At 40.2% G+C, this 14130-nt stretch overlaps 1 protein-coding gene across 12 annotated transcripts in view; it reads left to right on the top strand.

Annotated features, from left to right (window-relative positions):
• Nucleotides 1–14130, top strand: part of CHEK2 (checkpoint kinase 2) — a 93888-nt gene that overhangs the window by 61407 nt on the left and 18351 nt on the right. For all 12 annotated transcript variants that reach the window (XM_038575531.1, XM_038575528.1, XM_038575526.1 and 9 more), the window contains 3 exons: nucleotides 1952–2042; nucleotides 7923–8031; nucleotides 10957–11010. In XM_038575531.1, the coding sequence (XP_038431459.1) occupies nucleotides 1952–2042; nucleotides 7923–8031; nucleotides 10957–11010 (254 nt within the window). The remainder of the gene's footprint in view (nucleotides 1–1951; nucleotides 2043–7922; nucleotides 8032–10956; nucleotides 11011–14130) is intronic.

The following is a 14130-nucleotide window of genomic DNA, read 5'->3' as shown; positions in this document are numbered from 1 at the left end:
TCTAAAATGAACAGTTGTCATTCACAGAAAGAATAAAAACCTGTAGAGTGAAACGTAATCTCACAGTGATTTTAAATCCTTGGACAGGAGGAACACTCATTTCTTTGATTAAAAAAGAACAACAACCGCAGAACTTTGCAAAACTACATGAGAGTTGAATGACTGGGAAGAATGTATGAGTGTGTGGGTAACACCTTAAAAATATAGATGCTCACAGGTGTTGTCTCACAGATCCTGGTCTAGCAGTCCCAGGGATTTAAAAATTCTTGCTTAGGTGATTCTCATGTAGGCAGTCTTCAAACTGGCATCTGGGAATGATGGCTATACTAGGCATCCCAAAGCACATTTTATGATATTTTCCCCTGTTTCTGACTCGTGTTTTCTATGTGTGATACTTATAGTCAGGGCAGCTGCATAAAGTTTTGCTGTTTGAGAGCACCTGGTGGAGATGACAACCAAGTATTGAAATTTGGCCTGTCTTACTTGGTAAGCTGTGTGCCACCTTTTCCTAGTTGGTCTGTCCAAGGGGCACCTTTTCTGCTTTGAACAGAGGTGTTATCTGGGCTAAAGGTGGCCATAATCGAAATAGATCAGGCTGGTGCTCTGCAGATTGCATTCAGTTTATTGACATTTTATTAGGCATTTGCTGTTTGTACTTGAATGTGAAAAATCCAGATTGCTTTGAAAAGGTAGACTGTCTGGCCACACTGATCCTATAATCCCATAACTGGAGGATTGGCCAGTGCTCAGTAGAGCCTGCCTTTGTTTTAGTTGCATGGTTTGTGTTTGCCCATTCAAGTCCTCACTGCTCCACGTTGTCTTACACTCAACGCAGCCTTCCTTGTGTACGTGGCCTGGCTTCTGTGGGCAACTGAATTTGCAGCTCTTGAAGTAGACCTTGACATCTGTGAGAAATAGCTCTCCAGAGCCCCTCAAGTTCCCAGATTCTTAGATGCCACTGGAATATCCAGAGTCATAAATACCCACAAGCATAGAGAAACAGTTGTATCTTGGTTCATTGGCAGGTTTCCTTCACTACACAGGTGTCTCATGCGGACCAGCGTGGAATGAAGCACACTCAGGTGGCTCAGATTTGTGCCTTTGAGTGGAACTCAAGGTTACCCCAGGGAAGTTGAAACCTGTTGCTGCCTGAAATATGAGAAACTCAAGGGTCTTAACAAATTTCACTCTTTTAAGATATTATATTTACCATCGATTTTGAGGAATTGAAATGTTGATAATTGATTGCAGCCTTGGCCCACATGGAATGTTAAATTTTTTAATGAGTAGGGTATTCTTTCTTTTTCTTGGATACAGCTCAAATAATGGAGAAATAAGGTGACTTTTGGGAAAATGCTATTTATTTAACTTTACAAGTAGGTTCAACATGGTTTGCACTATAAAATGCCAGACGTGTAGAGGTATATAAATGGCAAAGAGAAAATGATGATGACCTGTGGTCTAATCTTATTGGGATGTGTATTTGCTTAGAACATTTTTTTTTTTTAAGGCTAAAACTAATTGTTTTTTGGTGCTGGGCTTATGCTAATCTGCATGGTTGCCCCCCTCGCCCCGCACTGAGGCAGGAACTAATCTTGCATGGGCCTTTTATATCAGTTGCAATTGATTAATATTCTGAAGTCAAGGAATAAGACTAATATATATATATATATATATATATATATATATATATATATGGATGGATTTCCTGCTCTATAGTGAAATGATGCTGTGTATTTCTGTATTTCTGTTGCGGAATGAGATTTCACTGTTATTTTCCTTGGGTTTCATAACATGTATTAGCCTGGCTAAATAATTCATTTTAGACTTAGGTGTTAAATGTAATTAAAAACAATTGTCTTATATTCCATATGTTCACTAAATCTTAGGACTATTTTACTTTCTCTTTACCAAATGAATTAATGAGACTTTTTCTGCCCTTTTCCCTTAGTTTTTGTATTTTTTGATCTGACTGTAGATGATCAGTCAGTTTATCCTAAGGAATTAAGAGACGAATACATCATGTCAAAAACTCTCGGAAGGTAAATTTTTTTTGTTATTATGGAAATTGCCCTTCATTTTTTCCCCTAAACATTTGTTATTGATTAGTTTCTTCTTCCTAGTTTTGTAACATTCATTAACTTCATATTTGTAGGGCACTTGTTTGTGATAGGTATGTTATTGATTTATTTGATAATGATCAATTCAAATGAATACTTTTTTTTTTATAAATTTTAACTTTGGAAAAAAAAAAGAAATTTTAACTTTGGTAGCTCAATAAAGCTGCTTTTAAAAAGTTATTCACAGGGGCATCTGACTGGCTCAATTGGTAGAGCATGTGACTCTTGATATCAGGGTCGTGAGTTTAAGTCCCACGTTGGGTATAGAGATCACTTAAAAATTAATTTTTTAAAAAATTAATTTTAAGGGGATCCCTGGGTGGCTCAGCGGTTCAGCGCCTGCCTTTGGCCCAGGGCATGATCCTGGAGTCCCAGGGTAGAGTCCTGTGTCAGGCTCCTGGTATGGAGCCTACTTCTCCCTCTGCCTGTGTCTCTGCCTCTCTCTCTCACACTAGGTCTATCATGAATAAATAAATAAAATCTTAAAAAAAATAATTTAAAAAAGTTGTTAGTCATATACCATATGATTCACCGATACAAAGTGTATAATTTAACGATTTTTAATATATTCACAGAGTTGTGGAACCTTTACCACTATCAGTTTTAGAACATTTTTATTGCCTTCCCAAAATCCTAGGAACATCTTGGGAAGTGAAATGGAATTAACCATGGAGTCAGGCAAAGTTCTCAAAAATGTTTGGTTTCAGGAACCTTTAGACTCTTAAAAATTACCGAGGATGCCAAAGAGCTTTTGTTCAAATGGCTTAAATCTATTGATATTAATTGTATTAGAAATTCAAGTGGAGAGACATTATTAATATTTATTAATGCATTAAAATTTCACTTATGTCAAGATAAATAATATTTGGGGGGTGCCTGTGTGGCTTAGTTGGTTAAACCATCCAACTCTTGATTTCTGTCCAGGAATTGATACCTGAGTTATGTTTCCTAGTGGGGAGTCAGCTTGAGATTCTCTCCCTCTTCTTCTGCCCCTCCCACTCATTCTCTCTCAAATAAATAAATCTAAAATAAAATAAAATAATGTTTTTAGTACAAAATAATTCTTTAAATAAAGATTAGTGATTAGAGAGACATTATTTGGGGATTGCTGGGTGGCTCAGTGGTTTAGCACCTGCCTTCGGCCCAGGCCATGGTCCTGGAATCCCAGGATCGAGTCCCACGTCAGGCTCCCTGCATGGAGCCTGCTTCTCCCTCTGCCTGTGTCTCTGCCTCTCTCTCTGTGTCTTTCATGAATAAATAAATAAATAAAATATTTTTAAAAAGAGGCATTATTTCACAGATTTGCAAATGTCTTTGATACCTGGCTTATTAGAAAATGGCTAGATCGTGATAGATATTTGCTTCTTTGTTTGGTCAGTTATGTCACCTGCCATATAGCCTCTGGAAAACTGTATGCTCATGAGAGAATGAGAATGAAAAAGGCAAATAATGTCTTAGTATTTTTCTGCAAATAGTTTAGGCTTTGTGGACACCCTGCAAGCATCTTGGGGTCCCTTGGAGGTTGCCTAAAACTACTTCGAGAACCACTTAGTTAGGTTTTTAGGTTTTATTATGGGGCTCAAACTCATGATCCCAAGATTCTCATGCCCTCCGAACTGAGCCAGCCAGATACCCTGAGAAACACTTCCTTAGGGACACCTTTACCACGTTGCATCATGTCCTTCACTCTCCCTCCCCAAAGGCCTTTCTTTTAACATATTTGGAAATATGAAAGTAGGAACTAATAGAAGGAAATAATCACCTATATTCCTGCCACATAGAATCAAATACAGTGTACTCTTTATGACCATCTATGGGAGATATTTTAGTTTATGGCTATTAAATTCAGTTACTCACTATTTTCATATTTGCATAGGTGCTTGGAAGTTTACAGTGAAATTTGTGCCTGCCCCCCCACCCCCTTTTTTAAGATTTTATCTATTTATTCATGAGAGACACAGAGGGAGGCAGAGACATAGGCAGAGGGAGAAGCAGGCTCTGTGCGGGGAGCCCAATGTGGGACTCGATCTCTGGATTCCGGGATTAGGCCCTAAAAGGCAGATGCTCAACCACTGAGCTACCCACGTGTCCCTGTGCCTGCCCTTAAGAAATGTATGGGACTCTTATTTTCCCTAGGGGAGGATTCAACACAAATCCTCTTAATTTTTAGCAGGTGACAGAAACTTAACTCACGTGAGATAAAAGAAATTTACTGAGTTCATACTTGAAATCTGCTATGCCTGGTGGCCTTTATTTCACTCTTTGAGTTCTGATTATCTGTGTGGCTTTGCCTCTTTCTAGGGCTCTTATAAGTGTTACTAGGGCTCTGGCTTATCTATTGATTTAGCTACTATTGGTTGCCTATAGATTTGCTTTCTCTTTGTGGCAGGAAAATGGCTTCAAGGGGCCCTACATTCATGTTTTCTTCCTTCTAGAAACCACCACAGAAAGAATCGTTTCTCTCTCAACATCAGCATCTAATTCCAGGGGAAATCTTGACTGGCTCAATTTTGGTTACATGTCCGCCTCATGGTACTATTATAGATACTCCACTAGAGCTACATTGACTCGGAAGATTTCTCAGGCAGAAGGTGGCTTTATCAGAAGGGGAATTGGAAAGTGTTTTGAGCAGAGTTTAAAAAATAATAGTTATGTGGACCGTTATCTCACACTAGATACAAAAATTAACTCAAAAGGAAAAAAACCTAGACACCTGGGTGGCTTGGTGGCTCAGTTAGTTAAGTGTCTACCTTTGGCTCAGGTCATGGTCCCAGAGTCCCAGGATCAACCCCACAGTAGGCTCCCCACTCAGCAGGGAGTCTGCTTCTCCCTCTGACCCTCCCTACTCTTGTGCTCTCTCTCTCTCTCTCTCTCTCAAATAAAATCAAACAGAAGAGATAAAACTATAAAACTGGGGATCCCTGGGTGGCGCAGCGGTTTAGCGCCTGCCTTTGGCCCACGGCGCGATCCTGGAGATCCGGGATCGAATCCCACGTCGGGCTCCCGGTGCATGGAGCCTGCTTCTCCCTCTGCCTGTGTCTCTGCCTCTCTCTCTCTCTCTCTCTGTGTGACTATCATAAATTAATTAATTAATTTAAAAAAAGAATTCCTGAAAAAAAAAAAACTATAAAACTATATGAAGGAAACAGGGATAACTTCATGACCTTAGATTTGGTGGTGGTTTCTTAAATATGGCACCAGAAGCACAAGCTACAAAGGAAAACAATGCATAAATTAGATTTCATTAAATTTAAAAACCTTAGTGCATCAAGATACTATCAAAGGAGTGAAACACAACCCACAGAGAGAAAATATTTACAAATTATCTGATAAGGATCTAGTATTCAGAATAAACAACAGAAGGAAAAACTACCCAATATACAAATGGGCGAAGGATTTAAATTGACTTCTCCAAAGAAGATATATAAATGACCAACAACCACATGAGAAGATGCTGTGCATCATTATTCAAATGCAAATCAAAACCACAATGAAATACTACTTTGCAGCCACTAGGATGGCCATAGTAAGGAAACGGAAAGTGACAAGTGTTTGTGAGGATGCAGATAAATTGGAACCTCTGTATACTACTGATGGGAATGTAAAATGGTATAGCCATTGTGGGAAATAGTTTCTTGGTTTCTAAAAAAGTTAAACATAGAATAACCTATGGCCCAGCAATTCCCCTTGTAGATATATGACTCCCCCTCTCCCAGTTGAAGACAAGTGTTCAGACAAAAAACTTAGGCATGAATGTTCATTGCAGCTCTATTCACAATAACCCAAAGGTAGAAACACCCCAAATCTCCATCAACAAATGAATAGATGAACAAACTGATATATCAGTACAATGGAATATTATTTAGCTATAAAAAGGAATGAAATAGGGCACCTGGGTAACCACTAAGTGGCTTAGTGTCTGCCTTCAGCTCAGGTCATCTCAGGGTCCTGGGATTGAGTCCTGCATTGGGCTCCTGTTCCACAGGGAGCCTGCTTCTCCCTCTGCCCCTTTGTCTCTGTCTCTTATGGATAAATAAATAAAATATTTTTTTAAAAAAGGAATGAAATAGGGGATCCCTGGGTGGCTCAGCGGTTTGACATCTGCCTTTGGCCCAGCGCGTGATCCTGGAGTCCCAGGATCAAGTCCCACATCAGGCTCCCTGCATGGAGCCTGCCTCTCCTCTGTCTGTGTCTCTGCCTCTCTATCTGTGTCTCTCATGAATAAATAAAATCTTAAAAAAAAAAAAAAAAAAAGGAACGAAATACTGATCCATACTGTAGCATGGCTGAACCTTGAGAACATGCTAAGTCAAAGAAGCCAGACATAAGATCCACATGTTGTGTGATTTCACTGATATGAGATATTCAGAATAGACATATCCATTGAGACAAAGCAGATAAGTGGTTGTCAGGGGCTGGGGGCAGCATAGAATGGGGATGGAGTTTCCATTTTGGCTGATGGAAAAATTCTGTAGTTAGAGTTGGTGGTTGCAAAACATTGTGGATGTACTTAATGCCACTGAATGGAATTTTTAAAAAAATTTTATTTATTCATGAAAGACTCAGAGAGAGGGGCAGAGACATAGGCAGAGGGAGAAGCAGGCTCCCTACAGGGAGCCCGATGCAGGACTCTATCCCTGGACCCCAGGATCATACCCCAGTCCGGAGGCAGATGCTCAATCGCTGAGCCACCCAGGCATCCCTGAATTGTACATTTTAAAATGATTACAATGGGGTGCCTGGGTGGCTCAGTCTGTTAAGCATCTGCCTTTGGCTTAGGTTATGATCCCAAGGTCCTGGGATTGAGTCCCATACTGGGCTCCCTGTTCAACGGGGAGTCTGCTTCCCTCACCCTCTGCCCTTCCCCAGCTCCCCCTGCTCATGCTGTCTTGCACGCTCTTTTTCTCTCAAATAAATAAATGAAATCTTAAAAAAAAATAAAATGATTAATATGGTAAATTTTATATATATATATATATATAGTGAATTGTATATATATATACAATTCACAATTTAAAAAATGTCTTGGCAAACTCATCATCCCACTCCAAAGTCACAATAATTATAGTCTACTTTGGGCATGTAATAAGCGATGGATACTTGGATAGCAATTACCTTCACTTGACCCAAGCTTTGGAGAACAGAGCCCATTAGGTTACCTGTATTTTGAGTGGTATCCTGATTATTATTCCTTCTCCATTATAGTATCCCAATTAATTACAAATCTTTAAGAGTTTGCTTCAAGTAGGTTGTATAATACTTGTGTGTGTGTGTATTTTTTTTTTTTTTTTTTTTTAGGTATTGTGATTTTATTTATGGTGAAATTCATGGCATCAACTACTTGTGTAGTTCGCTTAAATAAGAAAGAATATATCAATGAAAGTAATTCATTTGCAGATGCTATTTACTGTAACTTGTGTCAGGCACTCATTTTTATCTAGGACTTTGTTCTACGTCATGTTTCTCTGACTCTAGGATAAGTAATTTCCCTCTTATTTGTTCTTGGTGTCTTTCTGAGAATTTCAGAAAATTTCTGGGGTCCCAATAAGACTTAAGTCTGTATTTCTTAGCTCAAAAGGTGGAATTTGGAGCTGACTCAGTGCTGTCGGATGATCCACATTCACTTATGCCCTTGACATTTTACATTGGTGAGGTTTCACTGTGTTGTCCCCTGGAAACAGGGACAATGGAAGGGTTGTGGGTGGATGGTGTTTAACTTGTTATAGTTGAGGCCAGCTCAGGAGATGGATCTCATGATTAAAATCATTCTGACAATTGATCATCTTATGTTTCTCTCTGTAGTGGTGCCTGTGGTGAGGTGAAGCTAGCTTTTGAGAGGAAAACATGTAAGAAAGTAGCCATAAAAATCATCAGCAAGAGGAAGTTCGCTATTGGCTCTGAGAGAGAGGCAGTAAGTACCTCTGTTGGTGGATGCTCAGTGTTTTTAACACTTTTTAATGTCCCCAAATAGTTTTAGAGTGTTTTTTTGTTTTTTTTGTTTTTTAAGATTTTACTTACTTGTTCATGAGGGACACAGAGAGAGAGGCAGAGACATAGGCAGAGAGAGAAGCAGGCTCCCAGAGAGGAAAGCCTGATGCAGGACTCAATCCCAGGACCCCGGGATCCCACCCTGAGCTGAAGGCAGACGCTCAACCACTGAGCCACCCAGGTGCCCCATATGTGAATTTGTATTAAACAGCATTGAAAAATTTTGAGTATTGGGGCCTTGGGTAGCTCATTTGGTTAAGTATCCAAACTCGATTTTGGCTCAGGTCATGATCTCAGGGTCATGAAATTGAGCTCTGTTTTGGGCTCCATGCTGGGTGTGGAGTCTGCTGAAGATTATCTCTCACTTGGGCACCTGGGTGGCTCAGTGGTTGAGCATCTGCCTTTGGCTCAGGCCATGATCCCGGGGTCCTGGGATCGAGTCCCACATTGGGCTTCCTGAAGGGAGTCTGCTTCTGCCTCTGCCTATGTCTCTGCCTGTCTCTATCTCTCATGAATAAATAAATAAAATCTTAAAAAAAAAAAGATTATCTGCCCCTCACCCCATTTTTTTTTAAAACATATTCAGCTAACCTAGAAATTTACTGATCAATAGTTTGGTTCCAAAAATATATATATATTTTATGAGCTAGATTTATTTATTTATTTATTTATTTATTTATTTATTTATTTATTCATTCATTCATTCATTCATTCATTCATTCATTCATGAATGATAGACAGAGAGAGAGAGAGAGGCAGGAAACACAGGCAGAAGGAGAAGCAGGCTCCATGCTGGGAGCCCGATGTGGGACTTGATCCCAGGATTCCAGGATCGTGCCCTGGGCCAAAGGCAGGCGCTAAACAGCTGAGCCACCCAGGGATCCCTCCAAAATTATTTTGTTATACATAATAACATACCTAGCAAAGTGTCCTGTGTCCCAAGTTCCATTCCGTGTCTTCCCCACCCCCTCCACCCCAGTGTTACAAGTTTTAACAATACATAAAAGGGAATTGGGGGGAAAAGCAACTCAGCCATATCCCTACCACTGCAATTCCACAGCTGTTTCCAGTTTTCTGTTTCCTTCTAGGGCTTGTTCATACAGATTTGCATTTTTAGATGGTTGAAATCATATTGTATATACAGTTTTGTATTCTGCTTTTCCTTATGAGCATTAATGCATAAACTTTCCCCTAATAGATGCTTTTTGGTGATTGAGCCTCTATTTCATGAACTTTACTATAATTATTCACCCATTGCTCTGATCATTTACATTTCTAATTCTTTGCCCTTCCTGATAACAAAACAGTGACTATCTTAGCATCTACAGATTTTTAAAAATCTGAATTAAATTATTTAATAGTCTCTGTATAGTAGCCATTCATTTTATTACATTTTCTCTAATATGTATTTACTGCATTGGTGAAATGGTCAAATGTACTGGTGTTTTAACACATGATCCAACAAAGTAATGTAAAGTGAGGTCTCTAATCATTTTTTCCTTTGTGGCCATCTGTTTCTGGCCATTATACTTTAACATTCTTTAAAGATCGATACTCCCACACCCACACCCCAAAGACAATGCCATTCTCACATGGCAAGAGCAATTTCCTTTATGTGGTCACTTTGTTGTAGATCCTTTTCCCTTGTGATTCCAGATTTTTTTCCCGTTTTGAGGGGAGGAAAATACCTACCAGGTTCTTAATGACTTGGAGTAAAATTTTACTTCTTAATTTCATCTTTTAAATCAGATTGGACTCTTTTAGACTGCTCTATCATCAGAGTACGCCCTGACTTGGTAATGAGTTTAACAGCTTACAGGAAGAGGCAGGCTTTTAAAATTAAACATCTGGATTTCTTAGCTGAAGTCCATTTTACATAAATATGTAATTCTATATCCTCCTCGTTTTGGAGGGTGTAGCCCATGAGGCTGAGTAACTTGATTCATCCTTTTGGAATTGCAGTGGAGAGCAACTACAGTCCCCTGATGCTTACTCTCATTGGTGTCTCAGGAAATATGTTAGCCTGTAGTAACTTGGAACCTGTGTCTTCTCCGTTATTAGAGATTTGGGTTGGGGGCACCTGGGTGGCTCAGTAGTTGAGCATCTGCCTTCGGCTCAGGTCGTGATCCTGGGGTCCTGGGATTGAGTCCCACATCGGGCTCCCCACAGGGAGTCTGCTTCTCCCTCTGCCTATGTCTCTGCTCCTCTCTCTATGTCTCTCATGAGTAAATAAATAAAATCTTAAAAAAAAAAAAAAGGAAATTTGGCTTGATGTTTTCCTTTTACAAGTTAATTGAATAACTCTTGTCTTTGTTTGCTGTATCATTTTTATGAGTATAAAGAATTCCACAGCCAGAGAGACAGAGCTTACAACTAATATTACATTGTATATTAACTAACTGGAATTCCAATAAAAACTTAGAGAGAGAGAGAGAGAGAAAGAGCGAGCTTACCAGGTAAGTGTGAGAACAATAGAAGCACACTTGTTTCTGGCTGTGAGAACTGGAGCAGGTGGCTTCCTTTCTCTGAGCCTCAGTTACTCCATCTGTGAAATGGGGATAAATATAGAACCCAAGTTCATTTTGGGATTATGAGATTTCTGTAAGATGACTATTTAAAAGAGGTTGGCATAGCACCTATCCATTTAATGAATGCTTACTATTTGCCAGGCACTTCACAGGGTGATTTTAGGTGAGTGATTTCTTCCACCTCTAAGCCTTGAGTTGTCTGTATGAGTAGTACTGGGTATGGAACTCATGCAGCTTTTACTCAACTAAGTTGTAACTGTTTTCTAAATATTGACTGTCATTATTATTAACAATATTTAATGTTATTCCCTTTATCCAAGGATCCAGCTCTCGATGTTGAAACAGAAATAGAAATTTTGAAAAAGCTAAATCATGTAAGTATTGCTGTAAAAATATGACTCATTCTTACTTTCATTTCTCTGAAAATATGGGAAGAATACGAAGTATCTTAATTTAATAAAGCTAATATTAACTTGGATTCCTTAATTGTGTGTATGTGCCTATGCCTGTGTGTGTGCATGTGTGTGTGTGTATGTACATGTGTGGGTACACATGCATGGGTGTGTGTGTTGTAATTTAACTGGGAAGAGCTTTACCCTGAAATTTTCTAAAGATTTCAGATTAACTGTGATATTTCCACTGAGTGAGTTTTTCACCAAAACACATAAATTTTCTAAATATTTTATCTGATAGGGGTTTGATCAACTGATTATGTTTGGGAAGACATTGGTAATTTGGTAAATTTGGTTTAATTATATCTCAAGTTTCAGTACCTCTGAATACCTTTTGATGGTGGTGAGCCCACTGATCTCAATGGGTATAGTTACTATCTTTTGTGTAATGATGACCTTGTCTCACCGGAAAGTGAATCTGTCTTTTAAGAAATGAGAAGAGAAGAGCACCTGGATGGCTCAATGGTTGAGTGTCTGTCTTCAGCTTAGGGTGTGATCCCAGGGTCCTGAGATGGAGTCCCACATTGGGCTCCCATGTCTTCCTCTGCCTATATCTCTGCTTCTCTCTCTGTGTCTCTCATAAGTGAATTAAAAAAAAAAAAAAAAAAAAAAAAAAGAAGAAGAAGAGGAGTTGTGATCTTATCCCATCTTCCTTTTTATTGTTCTTTCTGTTTCTTCATTAATTCATGAGCCCCCATGAAGTCATGAGCTAGTTTGGCACTGGAATTAAAACTTGCAATAAGACCTTCAGTCTCTAGCTAAAGATGATCTTACTCTAGGTCTTTTTTGGGGGGGAGGGGGTAGTGAGGGGAGGGGGTAGTGAGGGCAGAGGGGAGAGGGTGAGAGTCTTAAGCAGGCTCCATTCCCAGCAAGGAGCCTGATGCTGGGCTTGATCCCACAACCCTGAGATCATGACCTGAGCAAAAATCAAGAGTTGGACACTTAACCAACTAAGCCACCCAGGCGCCCCAATCTTATTCTGGTTCTTAACCTTCAAACAAAAAAAGATTTCTTCTCCCTTCTCTCACCTCCTCAAATCCCCTAAACAATAAATAGAAATTAAGAACAGAATCACTGCTGTCAACACAATAGTTCAAGAGGGTCTTTGAGAACCCAGTGAGTGGATCTGAACCCAGGAGAATCTGAGTAGCCAGCGTCTTGACTTGGCTTTCTTTTAATTCCCTTGTAACTTCCTCCTCTTCCCTGAATTAGCCTCCCCGCCCCCCACAAGTGATCTGGACTCTCTTGTTAAAGAGAGGAGCCCTCTCATTTTCTGGGGTGGGGTTGGTTCAAACATATGCTTAAGATAAACACTTCGAATTCTCAGGGAATTTTTTTCTTATGTCATAGGATCCCCAAACATAACATTTATACAAATCCAATGTCCACTGCAGTCAAGAGGAATTTAGAACCCTCAAAAAAGATCCCTGGAGATAATTTCCTGGTGGTTTACAAGGGCATGTGGAAAGCTCTTGGAAATTATATATGGGCTCATGAGTGCATTTAGGGGATAATGAGTAGAGCCTGATAGCCCAACAAAGCCTGGCAATTGGAGCCAGGCAGTGATTCAATCAGTTGTTAGACACTTACTGTGCCAGCCTGTTTTCTAAAGCCTGGGTGGTGATGAGCACAGATGGGCTTGGCTCTCCTCCTTCTATGGTTTCAGCCTAGTGGAGAGACAGACCTGGGTTCCCAATCCCATTTCTCTTATCTCCTGGGTCTGAGAAGGTCATTTTACTTTTCAGAGCCTCTGTTTGCTCATCTGTGCAGTGGAGACAATGAGGGTACATACCTTAAAAGTCAGTGTAGGAATTTGATGGGATGTGCTTGCCAAGCTTTCTGCGTGGAGAACACACTTGAGCAATGACAGTGATCTGTCATTCTCTAAACTGTTCCCTGTATGATCTAAGTGGAGGGTTTAGGGTAGGAGCCTCTGGTTCACGAGAGACATCTTCAGCCATGACCTGCCACCAGTGAATGACTCTAGAGGTGGTGGCACCTAGAGGAGGCAGTGTCTGCAGGTTCAGACTGCCAGGACCTTCTTGTGCTCCACCAGCTCCCCTGCCCAGCTGTTCCCAGGTGGGCCCTGGCCCTGCCAGATGAAGCCAGCAGAACCAAGCAGCTCTCATTCGTTCCTCTGATCTCCTGTTCCTTTTCCATGTGTGGCTTTTCTTCTGCTTCTCCTTTATTTTTGTCAAGGTAATCATATGCATATAATCTCTAAAGAGTCAAATCTTACTCAAAGTTTATACACAGACTGTAGCTCTATAGCCCCCCAAACCTCACCCACAAACATTTAAAAACTTTTTTAAAAATTTTTTTTTTTTAAGGTATTTATTTATTTATTTGTGATAGTCACAGAGAGAGAGAGAGGCAGAGACACAGGCAGAGGGAGAAGCAGGCTCCATGCACCGGGAGCCCGACGTGGGATTCGATCCCGGGTCTCCAGGATCGCGCCCTGGGCCAAAGGCAGGCGCCAAACCGCTGCGCCATCCAGGGATCCCTTAAAAACTTTTTTAATCCAACTTATCCCCATATTTCTATATAATATGCATAAACTGCTACCTGTTGATTTATCAATTTTAGATAGCCTGTTGCCTTCCTGTTATAGTATATGAGACTTCTAGTTCTCCTCTCCTTTCTGTTCCTCTCAATATAATACTACAGTACATATCCAGTGTCTTCATTATTGGGACAAGAACAAATGGTCAGCAGAGCAAGTATATCCTATGGTCATAGGTAAGGAGTGGTGGAGCTGGGATGCTCTCAGCCTTACTCCTATGGCTGTGTGTGCCATGACCAAAATGTGGCTGGCGAAGTCTATCCTAAGTGGGTGGGGCTTCTATTATTGCTGTTGTTTGTATTAATCTGGGCAGCATATGAATGTCTCTTGTGTGCAGTTGGTCTGCTGAGTGTTGGTCCTAGAAAGATGAATAAGACTTGACTCAGCCGATGAAGTGCCTGATGGGAGGAGACCCATAGTGGGTGTTAGTTTCCTTTTTTTTTTTTTCCCTCCTGGAGCTTACAGTGGGGAGACAGACA

The sequence above is a fragment of the Canis lupus genome, chromosome 26 (genome assembly GCF_011100685.1).
Source record: "Canis lupus familiaris isolate Mischka breed German Shepherd chromosome 26, alternate assembly UU_Cfam_GSD_1.0, whole genome shotgun sequence".
In the NCBI taxonomy this organism is placed as follows: Eukaryota; Metazoa; Chordata; class Mammalia; order Carnivora; family Canidae; genus Canis; species Canis lupus.
This window is presented reverse-complemented; position numbering and strand designations above follow the sequence as displayed.